This window comes from Xenopus laevis, chromosome 1L, assembly GCF_017654675.1.
Source record: "Xenopus laevis strain J_2021 chromosome 1L, Xenopus_laevis_v10.1, whole genome shotgun sequence".
In the NCBI taxonomy this organism is placed as follows: domain Eukaryota; kingdom Metazoa; phylum Chordata; class Amphibia; order Anura; family Pipidae; genus Xenopus; species Xenopus laevis.
Window position 1 is genome coordinate 165,433,711 of NC_054371.1, and position 20,348 is coordinate 165,454,058.

At 42.7% G+C, this 20,348-nt stretch overlaps 1 protein-coding gene across 1 annotated transcript in view; it reads left to right on the top strand.

Moving 5' to 3' along the window:
* The first annotated feature begins 216 nt into the window (after positions 1 to 216).
* The window catches only part of ggt1.L (gamma-glutamyltransferase 1 L homeolog), a 53,056-nt gene continuing 32,924 nt past the window's right edge, over positions 217 to 20,348 (top strand). Inside the window, exon 1 of the mRNA XM_018250557.2 lies at positions 217 to 414. Coding sequence (XP_018106046.1) covers positions 407 to 414 — 8 coding nt within the window. The 5' untranslated portion in view covers positions 217 to 406. The remainder of the gene's footprint in view (positions 415 to 20,348) is intronic.

The following is a 20,348-nucleotide window of genomic DNA, read 5'->3' on the forward strand; positions in this document are numbered from 1 at the left end:
CACCCCGGCACTTACTGTAGAATCTGTTCATAGGATCATTTAAATACCAATGGCTGTACTGCAAGAAATACATTTACAATTTGTTATATAGAGTTCATATAACATACTAGCCACAGCATTGCTAGGGTTAATAGAATTGTTTTTGTTTTGTTTACCCAGGAAGTGCTTTACGCATATTATTCACCTATATTAGTGGCAGGAAGCTGTCTCTTACAGTGCTGAGCGGAGGCTTCCAGATGCTGGGAGATGATACACATTTTAATGAGACAAATATGAATGAAAATAAGAAGCAGAATACATAATTTAGGGCTGTAAGGAGTGACTACAAGTTGTGGAGTCCTGAACTGTGATTGTGATATAAGAGCTGAGTCCTGCAACAACTGACCAGGGAGTGACTGTCGCAGACATGCATTCGTGAGTAACATGGATAGACTATTGGTCAAGTACATACGTGATTATGTGTATTAATTTCAAGAATGGCACTATCTCTGTGTGGTTTGTATAGGCATGGAACAATGGTAAAATAGGTGACTAAGGCACGTTTTACATCCACGCCTGCTACACTCCACATCCACACACACTATGCTCTCTGCCTGTAGCACTGGGGATGGGAGCAGGAAAGTTGTTGCAAACAAGGGTAAACTGGCAGATAATTGGCAGATGGCAGCAAGTGAGAGGGCAGGGGGTTATAGGCGGACAATGGCAGTGGGTGGAGGTGTAGGGATGGAGATTGGCCAAATATCTCTAGGCTGTTTGGGTTTGTACTATATTCTGCTCATATTTGTGTGGATTACTTCAGGGGACTCTGCCTCCCCCACAGGGCAAAAGCACACAGGTTAACAAGCTTCTGATGAGATTAAGCCTGTCTTAAAGTGGCCATAGACATTATAATTACAATCTTTCCTGGAAAAGTCTTTCCAGGAATGATAGTTTGTTTCAATAAACACGTGTAGAGCTGAATTGTCAGATACACAAGTAGAAACAATAGAATTCTACCTGTATCTGACGATTCAGCACTAACAATGGCCGATGTTCTGGTGTTTTCAAAAAACCCAATCAAAATTTTCCACCTGAGTCAATCAATGAGCCGACCAATATAAGCCTTCTGCCGATATCGGTCGGCTCGTCTCCCCCCCCCGTACACTCACCGAATATATTACGAAACTAACATAAAGGTGGCCATACACGGCCGAAAAAAGCTGCCGACAGACAGAGTCGGCAGCTTATTGGCCCGTGTGTGGGGCCCTCCGACGGGCTTCGCCAATCAATATCTGGCCGAAAGTCAGCCAGATGTTGATCGGGCAGGGTTAAAAATCCAGTCGGTTCGCGGCCGCATCTGTTCCTATATGCGGTCCCGCAATCCGACTGCCTGTATTGGCAGTATTATGATCCGATTGTTGGGCTCTAGGGCCCACGATTGGATCAGCCAGATATCGCCCATCTCAATATGCAAAATCGCGTGTGTATGGCCCAGTATGGATCCAGTAGGTTATGGATTTGTTATGATTAAGTCTGTAAATCCGTGCGTACATCGTTCAATAAACGAGAATCATTTTAATAATTTTAAATAATGCACCAATATCCCGAATAAGTCTGTGTTAAATTATGTAACTTGCCTCAAAAAATTATGGTTGTTTAAAAAAACCGTAACACTAAAAAAAATTAAAGCATTTTGAAGTAATTAATGTAACATATGTAGAGTTTTCTTGAACTGGAAAAACTGGTGTGTTTGCTTCAGAAACACTACAATAGTTTATATAAATAAGCTGCTGTGTAGCTGTAGGGGTAACAATTCAAAGGAGAAAAAGCTCAGTTTACATAGCAGATAATATGAAATTCCACACGCAATAGCCACTACCAATAGGGTTCTGTATACTCATGAGTCCCTCAAAAGCTGCAGCGTCAGCTGTCTGTATTGTGATAAATTTGAGAATGAAAAAAAACATTAATTTATTGTTATGTAATCCTGTCTTGGCTAAAACAATTCTTGTCCAGTTAGTCAAGGTTAAGAACAAGGATTACATTGGATTCTTCCACACAGGATGGGCCTTTGCTAAGTGGAAAAGTAAAGTGATGGTGAGGTTGTACTACATCTCTCTTGCTGCTGTATAAAAATAAAGAAAGATGAGGCCAGAGTTTCTTGCAAACAAACAGAACAAAGGCTTTGATGTCAAAGCACCACAAAGGCTAGGGCCAGACAAGTCGGATCTCAACCTGTGAAAAAACGCAGTCTACGAATCCACTGCTGCCTTTCTGCCCAATGTGCCTGCAATTGACGACATAATCTGCCGCATTTGCTTGCACCTGACCGGGGGTAATGTTCCCAGGTACATACCTTCCAACTGTTCCGTTTTTCGCTGGACATTTCCAGATTTTGACAGCTCAACCCACAGTCCCGGATTGTTACTGAAATGTCCCGACTTCTCTTTGATCTCCTGCACTGAACAGCAAGAAAAAGATCCAAAGTTTCTTAACCGTAATTGGCTTTTGAGAACCCAGAATATGTGGCCGGTGCACTTAGATACTTTTGTAATAATTTAAAATAAGCAATAAAGAAACAATTGTAACAGTTTAAGATAAGCAGAGCTCTTGGGGAAACTGCAACTTGCATCGGAAAGGGCAATTCACCTTCATTAGCAAAACTGTAACAACACATAAAAACCCCAGAAATGTGTTCAAACTTTCATAACCTGCCAAATTTTATAAAATTAATATGGTAATTAGGGGGTGTGGACACAAAATTGGGCGCGTCAAAAATGTTACCACACTCATTTTGGCAAATCTTTTTGTCCCTCTTTCTATTTCCAAAATGTTGGGAGGTATGCAGGCACGTCAGGCAGAAGGGCGGTAGCGGAGAAGCGGATTCTCAGCCAGTGTTTCTCTGCGTCTGGTCTAATAAAGATATGGGATCTGTTATCCAGAATGCTTGGAACCTGGGGTTTTCCGGATAATGATCTTTCCATAATTTGGATCTTCATACCTTAAGTCTACTAAAAAATCATGTAAACATTAAATAAACCCAATAGGCTGATTTTGCCTCCAATAATTAATTGTATCTCAGTTTGGATCAAGTACAAGTTATTATTTTATTATTACAGAGAAAAATTGTAATTATTTGGATAAAATGGAGCTTATGGGAGATGGCCTTTGTCGTAATTTGGAGCTTTCTAGATAACGGGTTTTTCGGATAACAGATTCCATACCTGTTCTAGGGGTGCGCCTACCATGAAGAAAGTTGAGAACCTTGCCTCAGGTGGCATTGCCCCGCAAATTACCATGGGAGGCAAATAACCATTCCTGGTAACTGTAAGAGCCAGATTTCTGTCTCTGACCTATACTCACAAGACTTGAGGTATATAGTAATAGATAGAAAATTACTATTTCAGATGCTCTGTGATTTGATTGCACACCTAGATTATTCTAATAATCCTGTTGCCCTACATGTCTTATGACAATAATCATTTTGGCAACAAAGACACATTTATCAACACTAGGCAAATTTGTACTTCTGGAGTAAGCCATTCCTGGGAATTTGAAGTTAGAGTGCAGCTCAGCGGTTCCTGAGACCAATGTGCTGGATCATTTTTTTTTTTTTAAAAGGAGCACCGGCAGAGGAAAAAATTTGAGTAAATAAATTAACTGGTGGGTGCCTTACACTTTGCCACCTCTAGCCTTTTCCTATTATATAGAAGCTAGGAAAAATGTCTCAGGAAGAATATAATTAGTCGATTGATATTTCCATTTAACAATTACAAAAGGTAAATAAAAAGAAAAGAGCTAGCGAGCCTCTCAGGTTTTTGCATGGCTATCTATTTTGTGCTGTGTATTCTTTGTCATTTTATGGGTATTACATTACATTACTGGGACATTTTTGTGTTCTGAAGCATAGGTAGGGTCCAGTAAAACAAGTTTAGTTAATACACAATTAGGGGCTAGATTGATTTTTTTTCCGAGTACATTGATACAAATGATAACCCCTGATTATGAAGTCTAATGAATGGTTGGCAGATGGTAATCCTGAAAAAACTGAAGAGCCAATACCTTGATTGCATTCAAGGTATTGGCTCTTCAGTTGTTCCAGGAATACTTAACTGGCGTGTGACTAGACCAGTGCTAATACCTACATCCCCATCTGTGATAACCTGTTTTGGCAGATCTCCACATGTAAAATATTTTACATGTGGCACACTGGTGTAGTCATGCAAAATGGCCTATTACACAGGTGTGCTGCATTTACCATGGGACAATTTCCACTCATATCACCCTTAGGGAGCAACTATACTCAGTCACCATTCTCATCAGCAAAGCAGGCTCATCATCCAGGCCAATGCCCCCTGGAATAATTTCTGCCCTGTGCTCCAATTTTTATTGCCTGGATTGTTAGTGGTTTCTTAGAGCTCTGAGGAGCAGCCTGGGTCTGAGTCTAGGTTTATATTTGACTTGGGAAAACTTAAATGATTTAGAGGAGTGACACATTCAGTAAGATTAGTGGTGGGCCTATATAGCATATGGCCCTTGTGGTGTTTTATTGTTTGGGCCTCGTCTTTACTAAATCCAGGTAGATGACTTCCCCAGGCCCCTGCACTACAAAGTATCCGAATGCAGCAACACCATCAGCATGAATGTTGTTCCTGTCTGAGGATAAGACCATTGCTCTAAAGAGGGCTGGGCCAAGGTATTTTGGCACCCTAGGCAAGTGCCTCGAATGGTGCCCCCTGCAGTAGTCCCACACTATAAATTTGCACCTTACCACCTTTAATTTAAAAAAATATTTTAACGCATTTATAAAAGTACAATAAAGCAGCAGGCCCCCCCAGTCACAGCACACCTAACATCACCAAACATTCCCAGTACAGCAGCCCCCCAGTCAGAGCAGGCACACATTACCCTCTCAGATAACTGTTATAACACAATGTCATGTCACACACTGTCTGACTGTCAGTGTGTCTAATCTTGGTGTAGTTTGCATATCTTTAAATTCAGCCTCAGATCAGATGTGCTGAAAAAAAAAGTACTACTCATTTCCCCTCCTACTACCTCCATTGTGAATTGTACCCGTGTTGCAATACCTGTCTTCCCATGCTGGCAGCCAACAGCCAGCTTTAAATCAAAAAGAAAAGTGTTTTTGACACAAGCCACACCAGTGCACCAATTCTTGCCTCTTATCCCACTGCTGTCAGATGGCTGAATGGAGCGTGACACACCAACAGCGCATGCTCCGACAAGATAGCATTTAATAAGGTATACTACAGGAGTGGGGGCACGAACTGGACACACGGAAGCAAAGTTAATGATTACATTGTGCGCCAGAGGGAGTTGGGGCAGGTGGCTGGCTTATATTAAATAAACCACTAGTGCTTAAAAATAAAAAGAAGACATTTTTCCCCCCAGAGAAATGGGCCCCGCTGTGACTGCGCCCTAGGCAGATGCCTACTCTGCCTACCCCTAATTCTGGCCCTGGCTCTAAAGCTGGGGTCTCCAACCTTTTTTGCCAGTGAGCCACATTCAGATTTAAAAAGCGTTGGGGAGCAACACAAGCATAAAAAATGTTCCTGGGTGGTACAAAATAAGTGCTGCTATTTGCCATTTAGTGTGGACTGTCAGCCTACAGGAGGCTTTGCTTGGCAGTACACCTGGATTTTATGCAACATCCAAGGGTGAGCAATATGTTGTTCACGAGTCACAGTTGAGGATCACTTCTCTAACGGTTTAAGAATTACCCAATAACTTATTTCACAGGGATGTTCAGATACTGCTGTCCCTAATAGGCCTCATTTAGTAAACCACTCCTATTAACTATGTTTTTACCTACAATACATAGATTTTCAGCATGATTGTGTCATCCACAATCAAGTACAAAATACTGCACTACATACCAAAGGTGCAAAGATTTGTGTTGATTTATAAACTGCACTCAAATGGACACAACTTGTACCTGCAAGAGCAGGGGCTTTGTGTTAAACAATACAGTGCAAGCAAAAAAAAAATATATAGATGTATTGTGTTGTACAAGAATGTGACATGGACATGCTCTTATATGACATTTAGTTGCATGCTATCAGTCTGGTGAAACATCAGTCCCCAATAAAACACACAAAAATGAACCCCTTTCTCTCACTCTGGTCAAGTGCTGGTATAGGGTACTGGCCTTCTTTGCACTGGAAGAGCATTTCATGCAAAGTTGGAGCAACTGACAAACTGGTAAATTACATTAGTATAGCTGAGTTTAAGTAGGTCAAGTGCTTTGTATTTGGCATTTTAGATGCATACTCCATACCTCCCAACTATCCTGTTTTCTGTGGGATTTTGACAGCTAAGGCCGCAGTCCCGGGTTTCTTACTGAAATGTCCTGACTTTCTCTTTGATCTCCTCTTTGACTCGATAAAAAGATACAAAGTTAGAGCCTTTTTGGCAGAGTCCAGAACAGTCAGCGGCTGCACTTGGATATTTTGTAACAATTTAAGATAAGCAACAAAACAATTGTAATTATTTAAGATAAGTAATTATCTAGGGAAAGACTAGAAGCGTAAAGGGCAATTCACTTTCATTAGCAAAACTGTTATAACACATAAAACATAGCACTAAAACTCTCAAACTTTTATAACCTGCCAAAATTTTATAAAATGGCCATGGTAATTAGGAGGTGTGACCATAACATGGGCTTGACCAAAATTGCCGGGCTGCATGCGGCACAGGTTTTTGTCCCGTTTTTCAAATGTTGGGAGATATGATATTCTGTGGCCATTTATGAGTTTAGCGAACATAAATGTGCAGTATATTTACAGAACTGAAGTTGAGTTTTCCTAGAAAGCCTATTAGCAGTTAACAGCGCCACTGATATGCGGTTGCTCAATCGTGGCGATAAGAGTGATGACATTAGGAAGATGGTTCCAGTATGTATGTGCAATCTGTGCTAGTGATTGCCTTATTCATATATCACAATAGTAACAGCCAAATTCATCCTTATTTGTATAAACAGAGGAAGCAAATGACACATTACTGTTATAAGGGCAAGGGCAGACTAGTGTATTGAAAGTTTCTCAATACTAGCGGATGTGCTGAAATAAGTGGCTTCCTGCATCTGCATTTAAAATTACAGTTTCCACCTATCTGCTACACAGAGCCGATCGGAGAAGAGAGCGGCCTGAAAAACCTGAAAGCCTCCGCTTTGCTCTGTGTAGCTGCAAACAGGCGGAAATTGTATTTTTTTTATTTTAACAATTCCATTTTTATTTAAAAGATATATGTATAAACATAACATTCCCATGAGTTGACATTTGCATTGCAATGTACAATAGTTTGATATAAAGTGACATAACAGATTAATAAAGTCCCGTGGGATTCAATCAAACCTGTGTGGTGTGTTGTCTATGTGTGTTTGACAAAAGACCGATAGCAGTGCTCTGCTGTAAGGTAGTATTGGTAATTAAGTATAAGTACTGTACGGTCTGTACTCGAGTCTTTAACTGTTTTATATTATTGGGAAAGGGGAGAACATGAAAATAACAGGGAACAAATAGGGGGCTCATGTCTGGTGTTATACTCTTATGCCCATAGGCATTCAGGGGAGACTAGTGGTAGGTTGACACTTACTAGGTACAGATGTTTTAGTGAGACATTTTGCCAAGGATTCCACGCTTTACCATGTTTATCCGGGAATCCCCTTCTTGCATAGATGAGTTTGTATAGCGGGATCGCCTGGTTAACCTGGTTCTTCCATAGTGATAATGTAGGGGGCTTGTTAGCTTTCCACTGCATAACAATACATTTCTTGGCTACCATTAGTACTATAGCAATCACGGTCTTAGCTGCTCGGGTGTAAGCTACCATGTAGACCTGGTTTAGTAGCATTACCTGAGGATCAGGTTGTATATGGATCCCTATGACATTTGTGAGATATTCAGATATGGATAACCAGAATTTGCTTATTTTCGAGCAGAGCCACATCATGTGTATGTAGTTGGTTGATGAATGGTGACACCTTGGGCACTCATCAGAGTGTTCTTCTGAAATCCTATGTAGGCGGTAAGGGGTGAGGTAGGTTCTGTGTAGGAATTTGAATTTGAGTAACTTATCTCTAGCCCCAACCAGGTATTAGAATTGTGAGTCTAATATATCAGTCTAATCATCTGTATTAGGCAACTGAAACTTCATCTTTAGGCTCTGAAAATCAGATATTGACTGTCAATCGCAAACATCTTTGATGTATTAAAAGGAGAACTAAACCCTAAAAATGAATAGGGCTAAAAATGCCTTGTTTTATATAATGAACTTGCACCAGCCTAAAGTTTCAGCTTGTCAATAGCAGCAATGATCCAGGACTTCAAACTTGTCACAGGGGGTCACCATCTTGGAAAGTGTCTGTGACACTCACATGCTTAGTGGGCTCTGAGCAGCTGTTGAGAAGCTAAGCTTAGGGGTCGTCGCTAATTATCAAGCAGAAAATGAGGTTGGCCTGTATCATAAGCAGATGCTACAGGGCTGATTATTAAATTCTGATGCTAGTTGCACTGGTTTCTGTGTCCATGTAGTAATTATCTGTATTAATTACAAATCAGCCTTATATTGTGACATTTCTATTCTATGTGTACTGTATATTGTGAGTGGGTCCCTAAGCTCAGTAAGTGACAGCAGCACAGAGCATGTGCAGTGAATCAGTAGAAAAGAAGATGGGGAGCTACTGGGGCATCTTTGGAGACACAGGTCTTTACTGCTAAAGGGCTGTGGTTGCCATGGGCTGGTAAAGAAGCACAAAACATAATGTACAACATTTCTAGCCTACTTCTTTAGTTTAACTTTCCGTGTCTTTAAATGTTATATCTGGCCCAGGTAATTGTAATTTTAATGTAGATACAGGAAGCCACTGATTTCAGCACATCCACTTCTCTTTGCCTCATTAATATTATATATCAGATGGAGAGAAGCCTTCAATATGCTAGTCTGCCCTTGCCCTTGCCCGTTATGTACATATCTCTGCTTTGTAGTCACTACTATTTCATTGACCATCCATTTGGGCTCTGGACAGATCCAAGACATTTTAAATAAGTACTGGCACCACTGATAGCTCATCTCAAAGGGGCATATGACCATACCATATCTAGATATCTGATAAAATGCATCATACACGGAAGCACTAGTTGACAGAGAGATGTTCTTACACATAATTTCACAACATGGGTGGTGCATCGATTTGAAGAAGAGGAAACTGACACCATCCCAGACAGTTCAGTTTCTAGAGAAGATATTAAACATGGAGAATATGCCTCAAATCTTCAGACACAAAAAAAGACTAGAGATTATAGCTGCAGCAAGTGACCAAGGGGTTGGTGAGCAACATGTTGCTGTATTGGTACCTAAGGCATGGTGCTCACATACAATCACGCCCTCACTGCTGCCTACAGTCACTCGCTTTCTTGCTGGTTGCTCAACTCTCCAATCAGTTGCTAACAATGTGATCTGGCTTTGTCTTGCTGTAATAAGCAAGGTCTTTGCTTGTTGTCTGGATGGCAGCATATGATGCCCCAAAACCTATCAGTATAAGTTGTATATTGTTCAGCATTAAGCCGGCAATATATGTGCAGAATTTATTGTCATGTATAACGAGCAATCGTTCGTTGCAATCTGCCAACCTACAACTAAACATTCAGATTAAAATAAATAGAAAAAATAACAAATAAGACAATGTTCTGGCCATTAATTGACAGGCAGCAATCATACAAAAGTTATGTCCAACAAATAGTAGTGACAGTCACCCACTGATATTGTCAGATAGGCAATACATGCAATACATAAAAAATTTTCGTTAGCCGACAGAAATCTTCTAACCTGACTAATCGACTAAACGACCGATCGCCATAGTATCAAAGATTTTGGGATCCAGACACGGTCCGAAAATCATACGAAACAAAAGTTATCTTTTCGTCTATGGCCAGCTTTAATTGTGCCTTTCAAGATGTGCAAGCTACCCATGCCACATGCACCCCCATACAATCACAGATGCTGGCTTTTTTTCAACTGTTGCTTGATAACAAGCTGGGTGGTCCCTCTTCTCATTAGCCTGAGAGCAACATCCAAGGGGTTGGGGAGCAACATGTTGCTCACAAGCTTGGGGGATCACTAGCCTAGTGGATGCAGTGTCTAAAAATAATTGTAAATTTTGATTGGTCAGAACACAGGAAAGTTTTCCACTTCGACTTAGTCCATCTTAAATGAGAATGGGCCCAGAGAAGGCAGCGGTGTTTATATATAGTCTCTGAATGCTAAAGATTTAGCTTGCATTTGTGAATACAGCATCGCACTGTGTGCACTGACAATGGTTTTTGCAAGTATTCCCGAGTCCATGCAGTGATTTTCACTACAAAATTATGGCTAATTGGTGAGATACTCACTAGGAGTTTTTTTTTAGCATTGCACAACTTTATATTATCGGTGGGCAATATCAATCTTTTAATCTGTCCAATCGACTGTACGACCAAGTGCCATGGTATGCAATTTGTCGGGACAATCCACAGTCCAAAAATCATATGAACCTTTGTTTTGTATGACGGTATCTTTGCATCTATGGCCAGTTTAAGGCAAAGGGAATGTTGCAAAAAAGGGCTACTATGTGGTATGGTCACAGAATGTGTTGTGTAAAACGTGCCCCCCCCCCATATTCTGTCTAGGTTTCACACACAACATTTCATTTTCCAGGTCTGATATTACTATTGAGTATTTAGTGTCCATGCAAGTTTCATTCTGCTTATGTAAATACTAAAAGAAACTTTAGGGAATTGTCACACCAGATGTTTTCTCTGCCAATGTATCCACATCAGGAAAAAAGCATGCCCTGACATCACTGTACACTATGACAGGCATGACTTGTTACCTTAAAAAATGCATACTTTGGTACCAAAATCCAACCCGTCCATGCCTGTCATTTCAGAGTGATGTTGGGGAAGAAAGAATTGGATTGGCTTTTTTTTCCTTGGAGTAGATTCCAGTGTCGGACTGGGATGTCAGGGGCCCACCAGAAAACCTTAGACCATGGGGCCACCAGAAAACCTTTAGACCGTGGGCCCACTTTCCAAGCTTTTATTCCTCCTCTCCTCATGCAAACTCTTTATTCTCCAAGTCTTTTTTATCTACTAACTATATTCTTCCATTATTAAGCATTTTTTCCCATAAAAAAATAGGGAATGACCATGAAATATGCTAAATGGTAAGAATCAAGAGGGACCTGGCGTTTTCCTGGTATCCCAGTGGGCCAGTCCGACACTGGTAGATATACTGTGACATGGCCCTTAGGGCAAATATTGCTCTGCTAAAGGAATTGTAAATGAATGAGAGAATGGGAGAACAATTCTATGGTATCTACATATCTCTTTGCAAATGTTTTCCCAGTAGTAGGAAGCTGTGGTGTCTTTACACTGTATAGAAAATCCCCCACACCAGTCTGAGCTTCAATGCAAGTAGACTTTAGATGTGCTACAGCATGTTTTGGATAATAAAAGCAAGTCAAGGTATTCTTTAAGTGTCTGTTGTGTATGTTGCCTGTGTAAATTCAGCTGGCTTTTAGAGAACTTCAAAGGGGATATTGAAACTAGAGAGGAATACACTCACACAGACAAACTGCTGTACAAGGGAAGAGTAGACATGCAGCATCAGACAATATATATAATATGCAGCTCTCTAAATTCTGAAATGGACCAAAGAGGATCAATGCCAAACAATGCTACATTCCACTTGCTAGAATACTAAGGGGCATGTTTATCAAAAAGTGAAGTTAGAGATTGATCCCCACAGTCCCCTAGAGTGACTACTCTCCATTCATTTCTATGGGATTTTTAAAAGAGTATTTATCAATGGGTGAAAGTGAAAGTTCATCCTTTGATAAATACGCCTTTCAAAATCCCATAGAAATTAATGGAGAGTTGTGGAATTTCATGTGGCGATCTCTAACTTCACTTTTTGATAAATATACCTCTATGTGTATATGTAGGACCATGAACTTTCACATTCAATCAGGGCTAATCAACTGGAGGCCATAGGCCAGATGCGGCTTTCCAAGGGAATTTTACAACTTTCAGTTTGCTCAAGTGAGCCATACCCAGGACTTCACGTTGATTCCAACTCAAATTGTGAATTAGTTGCTAATTAGGTTACTATACTATATACTGTATAAATAAACTTCTAGGGGCTACCAGTAACCTAACAAAAAAGGCAAAAATGTGAACCTGGCCCCCACCCATTTCATCATAAAACACAAAACACATTTACACTGACTGCATTGCAGTATTCCTAGAAGCCCTGGTGCAGTCACACCCCTAATCACACGGTAGTTCCTCTACTGGGAGCTGCCATGCATTATCCTATATGGTTCTCTTTGCATTACAGTTAATCTGTTTAGCATACAATATTTTAGTGCTTATTTCCACATTAAGGACAATGGCGTGTTTTGTTGCACACGTTGAATCACAACAAAACACCTGAAATGCTTTGCCATTGCCTGAAATGTAAATCACTGTGAGTAACTTATTCAAACTGAGTAATTACATGATAATGTTGCTTGGTGCCCATTTTCACACGAGTGCAAATGACTCACCCTCACAATTTACATTGTGGGCAATGGCAGCAATGTAACGTTTGATTTATCATGGGCGACAAAATGCCCTGTGTGCCATTTCCCTTACAGGAGTCAAGTATAATTCATGGACGCAGGTCTCTATGCTCTGGAATTGAGCGCATAGGTCTGTAGCAAATTCTTTAAAGCAGGAAGGCAATGTGGAAAGTGCCAAAAATGTGAATTGTGACTTTTTTTTTTGCACACTGACTTTAACCTTTTAAGGCAGAATGTAAATTGCCGGCGGGATGGCACCTGTAGGAGAGTAGGCCTGATTTGTATGGCTCATGAGTGGAATTTTGTATGAGGTATACCTGGGGTAAATCAAGGGTATGTTCATGAGCATGTAGGTAATGTTCTTTTCATTGTGGTCCCATTCTATTTGTTGGCATAGCTATCTTAGCAGTATGAGACCTTATGATTCCTGATGGCGGGGGGGGGGGAGATCGGACGCCAGAAGGAGGGCCCTTGAAGTCAGCCCCTGTGAGCCCCGGATGCCCTAGGAGCAGAGACCCCTGTCATAAACAGATTTACAGTACATTACGTTAGGGCCTTGTGTCCAGCTTGCAAGTTCTAAATATAGACACAATAGTAGTGTGCGAGGTGCCTCCCATGTTTCACCCAACTCTCACCTGTATGAAGTGCACAGGCGGTGCATACAAGAGGCTTTGTGAACCACTTTGTGTTTCATTCAGGGAGCTCACATATAAGGTGCCAGCACAATTCATTAATTAAAGTGTAAAGAACTGGTGTTTTGACTCCATGCTAAAAAAGCTTTGTGCCTAGCCTCTTCTTTAATAAATGAAAAACAATTGTCGCCAATTGACACAAACTGCAAATTAAACCTTACATCTACTACCAATTCCAGGATTTTCATCAATGCTTGCTCCTATTTTAATTTCCAGTTTATCTGTTAGCAGTGATATATCTGTGTTGTGTTTGACTAAAGTAGTAATATTTATACATAATGGAATGCTGGAATGTCACAAAGGTTACAGGGGTGGGACAGCAATGTGCAGTGATGCTGTAATGCATTCTAAAGTCTTCCTTTGCTGAGTTTATTAACAAATGGAAATCTGTGCTCACTAGAGATGTCGCGAACTGTTCGCCGGCGAACTTGTTCGCGCGAACATCGGGTGTTCGCGCTCGCCGGAAGTTCGCGAACGTCGCGCGACGTTCGCCATTTTGGGTTCGCCATTGTTGGCGCTTTTTTTTGCCCTCTCACCCCAGACCAGCAGGTACATGGCAGCCAATCAGGAAGCTCTCCCCTGGACCACTCCCCTTCCCTATAAAAACCGAAGCCCTGCAGCGTTTTTTCACTCTGCCTGTGTGTGCTGAAGAGATAGTGTAGGGAGAGAGCTGCTGCCTGTTAGTGATTTCAGGGACAGTTGAAAGTTTGCTGGCTAGTAATCGTTTTGATACTGCTCTGTTATTGGAGGGACAGAAGTCTGCAGGGGTTTGAGGGACATTTTAGCTTAGGTAGCTTTGCTGGCTAGTAATCTACCTTCTACTGCAGTGCTCTGTATGTAGCTGCAGTGGGCAGCTGTCCTGCTTCTGATCTCATCTGCTGACTGCTGCAATAACAGTAGTCCTTGTAAGGACTGCTTTTATTTATTTTTTTGTTGTTTTACTACTACTACTACTACTACTATAAGAGCCCAGTGCTATTAGTCTAGCAGTGTTGGGGAGTGGGACTGGTGTGCTAATCTGCTGCTCCTAGTAGTTCAGCAGCACCAACTTTAATTTTTTTTTTTTAATATTCATTTTTTTTTTATTTTACTTTTTTTATTTTACTACCGCTGTAGTAGTGTATAAGTTGACCTTTTAGGCATTATTTGCCCTGTAGGCATTATTTGCACAGTGTTTTCTTCAACCCGCCATCTAGCTGTGTGACCTTGTTCACATTCTGTCTAAATATCCATAATATTACCGTCTCCAGAAAAAACACCGGAGTGACTTTTTTCAAGCAGCCATAATATATTTTACGTAATCCGTATCCACCGCTGTAGTAGTGTATACGTTGACCTTGTAGGCATTATTTGCACACTGTTTTCTTCAACCCGCCATCTAGCTGTGTGACCTTGTTCACATTCTGTCTAAATATCCATAATATTACCGTCTCCAGAAAAAACACCGGAGTGACTTTTTTCAAGCAGCCATAATATATTTTACGTAATCCGTATCCACCGCTGTAGTAGTGTATACGTTGACCTTGTAGGCATTATTTGCACACTGTTTTCTTCAACCCGCCATCTAGCTGTGTGACCTTGTTCACATTCTGTCTAAATATCCATAATATTACCGTCTCCAGAAAAAACACCGGAGTGACTTTTTTCAAGCAGCCATAATATATTTTACGTAATCCGTATCCACCGCTGTAGTAGTGTATACGTTGACCTTGTAGGCATTATTTGCACAGTGTTTTCTTCAACCCGCCATCTAGCTGTGTGACCTTGTTCACATTCTGTCTAAATATCCATAATATTACCGTCTCCAGAAAAAACACCGGAGTGACTTTTTTCAAGCAGCCATAATATATTTTACGTAATCCGTATCCACCGCTGTAGTAGTGTATACGTTGACCTTGTAGGCATTATTTGCACAGTGTTTTCTTCAACCCGCCATCTAGCTGTGTGACCTTGTTCACATTCTGTCTAAATATCCATAATATTACCGTCTCCAGAAAAAACACCGGAGTGACTTTTTTCAAGCAGCCATAATATATTTTACGTAATCCGTATCCACCGCTGTAGTAGTGTATACGTTGACCTTGTAGGCATTATTTGCACACTGTTTTCTTCAACCCGCCATCTAGCTGTGTGTATTATCGTTTCCAGAAAAACCAACTGAGTTTTTGTTGTTGTTGTTGTTTTTTAAAAAATAATGCCAGGCAAAGGCAGGCCGCCACGCAGAGGCCGTGCTAGGGGCCGTGCTGCTATGCAATCCTGTGGCCCTAGCAAATTGCCCAGTTTTAAAAAGCCAATGACCCTGAACTCCCAAAATGCTGAAGAGGTAGTTGACTGGCTTATACAGCACACCCCATCCTCTACCGTTTCTAACTTTACCACAACATCCTCCTCATCCTCCACTGCTATGGCCACCCCACGTAACACTTCCTCCACCACCGGTGCCCCTTCTTCACTGGGGTCAGAGGAGTTATTTTCCCATGAGTTTCTTGAACTGAGTAATGCGCAACCATTATTGCCAGAAGAAGATGAAGGAGATGAGGACCTTACACCAGATTTAATTCTGGCAGAGAACACGACAGAGATGGACATAATGAGTGATGAGGAGGAGGTCCCCGCTGCTGCTTCCTTCTGTGATGTGTCAGAAGAAATTGATGCATCTGAGGAGAATGATGATGAGGAGATTGATGTTTTGTGGGTGCCTAGTAGAAGAGAGCAAGAGGAGGGTAGTTCAGATGGAGAGACGGAGAGTCAGAGAGGCAGTAGGAGAATAAGACTTAGAAGAAGCAGGGAGGACAGCCCGCAGGGATCAGTAGGGCAACAACATGTATCGGCACCTGTGTTCAGCCGGCCAACGCACCCGCCATTGCCGCCAATGCCGCCAACTTCTACTGTTACCGCCAGATCGCACACTTCCAAAAAGTCAGCAGTGTGGGATTTTTTTAATGTGTGTGCCTCTGACAAAAGCATTGTAATTTGCAATGAGTGCAGTCAGAAACTGAGCCTTGGTAAGCCCAACAGCCACATAGGTACAACTTCTATGCGAAGGCACATGAGCGGCAAGCACAAAGCACTTTGGGAGCAACACCTCAAAGGCAACAGGCAAACTAAAAGCCACACTCCTTCTGGTCCAGCATCTTACTGCTCTACCTCTGCTCTCCTTGACCCGTCTGAACCACCCTCCACTCCGCCTTCCACCTTGACCACCTGTTCCCATTCCCAGTCATCTGCCACCAGCCAAGTTTCTGTGAAGGCCATGTTTGAGCGTAAGAAGCCAATGTCTGACTGTCACCCCCTTGCCCGGCGTCTGACAGCTGGCTTGTCTGCACTCTTAGCCCGCCAGCTTTTACCATACCAGCTGGTGGACTCTGAGGCCTTCCGCAAATTTGTAGCAATTGGGACACCGCAGTGGAAGGTACCCAGCCGCAATTTTTTTTCTAAAAAGGGAATACCACACCTGTACCAACATGTGCAGAGCCAAGTTACTGCATCTCTGTCACTTAGTGTTGGGCCAAAGGTCCATATGACTACTGACGCATGGTCCTCCAAGCATGGTCAGGGCAGGTATGTCACCTACACTGCCCACTGGGTGAACTTGGTAATGGCTGGGAAGCAGGGAATGGGTAGCTCAACAACAACAGTGGAGTTGGTGTCACCGCCACGGATTGCACGCGGTTCTGCCACCACCTCTACTCCTCCATCGCTCTCTACCTCGTCGTCTTCTTCTTCTTCTTACTCTGCTGCTGGGTCCTCCTTCTCCTCCTCCACACCTGTGCACCCCCAGCTCCCCCTAGGCTATTCGACGTGCCAGGTACGCCGTTGTCACGCTGTCTTGGGGATGACGTGCCTGGAAAGCAAAAACCATACCGGATCTGTACTCCTGTCATCTCTGCAGTCACAGGCCGATCGGTGGCTGACCCCACACCAACTGCAGATCGGAAAAGTGGTGTGTGACAATGGAAGCAATCTGTTGGCAGCGTTGAGACTAGGCAATTTAACACATGTGCCCTGCATGGCACATGTGTTAAATTTAATAGTCCAACGTTTTGTCTCCAAGTACCCAGGATTCCAGGACGTTCTCACCCAGTCCAGAAAGGGTGTCGGCCCATTTCAGACGTTCCTACACAGCCATGGCACGCCTTGCTGACATTCAGCAGCGCTACAACATGCCAGTCAGGCGTTTGATTTCTGACAGCCAGACTCGCTGGAATTCAACGCTCCTTATGTTGGAACGTCTGCTGCAACAACAAAGGGCCGTCAACGAGTACCTTTTTGAACTGGGTGGTAGGACTGGATCTGCACAGCTGGGGATTTTTTTCCCCCGTTACTGGGTGCTTATGCGCGATGCCTGCAGGCTCATGCGACCTTTTGAAGAGGTGACAAATATGGTCAGTCGCACCGAAGGCACCATCAGCGACCTAATACCCTTCGCTTTATTCCTGGAGCGTGCCGTGCGACGAGTGACAGATGAGGCTGTAGACCAGCGTGACGAGGAGCTGCAAGCGCACGATTTCTGGTCGGAATCACCAGAACGAACCCAGGCACCTGCTGCAACGCAGGGAGAGGTGCCAGAAGTGGAGTCAGAGGAGGAAGGTGGCTTTGTGGAGGAGGAGGAGGAGGACCAACAGGAGCAGGCTTCCCAGGGGGCTAGTGGTGACCTTTTGGGGACCCCTGGTCTTGTACGTGGCTGGGGGGAGGAGACCGTGGATGATGCAGTCCTTGATAATGAGGAAGCGGAGATGGATAGCTCTGCATCCAACCTTGTGAGAATGGGGTCTTTCATGCTGTCATGCCTGTTGAAGGACCCCCGTATCAAGAGGCTTAAGGAGAAGGACCTGTACTGGGTCGCAACGCTACTAGACCCTCGGTACAAGCATAAAGTGTCAGAAATGTTACCAACATACCACAAGTCCGAAAAGATGCGGCATTTACAAACCAGCCTGCAAAACATGTTGTACAATGCTTTTAAGGGTGATGTCACTTCAGGAACTCATCAACATTCCAGGGGCAGAGGTGCCAGTAATCCTGCCACGAGCACACCTGCAAGGACAAAGCCCTTTGGCCAGTCTGTAACGTCAGACATGCAAATGTTTTTCTGTCCAAGGCAGCGCCACAACCCTTCTGGATCCACCCTCAAAGAACGCCTCGACCGGCAGGTAGCGGACTACCTGGCATTAACTGCAGATATCGACACTCTGAGGAGCGATGAACCCCTGGACTACTGGGTGCGCAGGCTTGATCTGTGGCCAGAGCTGTCACAATTTGCCATGAACCTCTTGTCTTGCCCAGCCTCAAGTGTGCTCTCAGAAAGGACCTTCAGTGCAGCAGGAGGGATTGTAACTGAGAAGAGAACTCGCCTAGGTCACAAAAGTGTCGATTACCTGACCTTTATTAAAATGAATGAGGGGTGGATCTCGGAGGGTTACTGCACGCCGGAAGACTTGTTCTGACTTCTATGCAGCTGTCCTTCTCTTCAAGCCTCATGACTCCACACACAGCTGTCCTTTAGCGTCCTCCTCCTCCCTCCGCCACCGTTACAAACTAGGGTGCAAACCCTACTGGTTTAATTTTTTCTGGCCTCTGTGCTTCAGTGGCTGCAACCAAAAAAACTGGGCAAACAATGTCTACAAGGTCAACGTATGGCAAAAAATGACTATTTTCAGCATTTATATGGCATATTTTTTCTGGCAACTGTGCTTCAGTGGCTGCGTCCAAAAAAATGCATATTTTCTGCATTTATATGGCATAATTTTTCTGGCCTCTGTGCTTCAGTGGCTGCAACCAAAAAAATGCATATTTTCAGCATTTATATGGCATAATTTTTCTGGCCTCTGTGCTTCAGTGGCTGCAACCAAAAAAATTTATATTTTCAGCATTTATATGGCATAATTTTTCTGGCCTCTGTGCTTCAGTGGCTGCAACCAAAAAAATGCATATTTTCAGCATTTATATGGCATAATTTTTCTGGCAACTGTGCTTCAGTGGCTGCGACCAAAAAAATGACTATTTTCAGCATTTATATGGCATATTTTTTCTGGCCTCTGTGCTTCAGTGGCTGCGGCCAAAAAAACTGGGCAAACAATGCCTACAAGGTCAACGACGTTGACCTTGTAGGCATTGTTTGCCCAGTTTTTTTGGCCGCAGCCACTGAAGCACAGAGGCCAGAAAAAATATGCCATATAAATGCTGAAAATAGTCATTTTTTGCCATATACGTTGAGTCAACGTATGGCAAAAAATGACTATTTTCAGCATTTATATGGCATATTTTTTCTGGCCTCTGTGCTTCAGTGGCTGCGGCCAAAAAAACTGGGCAAACAATGTCTACAAGGTCAACGTATGGCGAAAAATGACTATTTTCAGCATTTATATGGCATATTTTTTCTGGCAACTGTGCTTCAGTGGCTGCGTCCAAAAAAACTGGGCAAACAATGCCTACAAGGTCAACGTATGGCAGTTGTTTAAAGAGAACAGTAGATTACTAGCCAGCAAAGCTACCTAAGCTAAAATGTCCCTCAAATCCCTGCAGACTTCTGTCCCTCCAATACAGAGCAGTATCAAGCAGATTACTAGCCAGCAAACTTACTATCATCTGTCCCTGAAATCACTAACAGCTCTCCCCCTACACTATCTCTTCCAAGCACACACAGGCAGATTTTTCAGATACATTTTTGCCCTTGATCCCCCTCTGGCATGCCACTGTCCAGGTCGTTGCACCCTTTAAACAACTTTAAAATCATTTTTCTGGCCAGAAATTTTTTTTTTAGATGTTAAAGTTCGCCTTCCCATTGAAGTCTATGGGGTTTGCGAACCGTTCGCGAACCGCTCGCGTTTTTGCGCAAGTTCGCGAATATGTTCGCAAACTTTTTTTCCGACGTTCGCTACATCCCTAGTGCTCACCCCTGCAAACATTGTGTGATCACATACTACATGCAGGTCATCAGCCCTCCACCTTATCTATACGAATATGCCTTCTCAGGCAATGTAAAGTGATTATGCGAGATAAATCTACTCTAGGGTAAATGAAGACAATGCTGTTTGCAGACAGCTTTTATTATCACA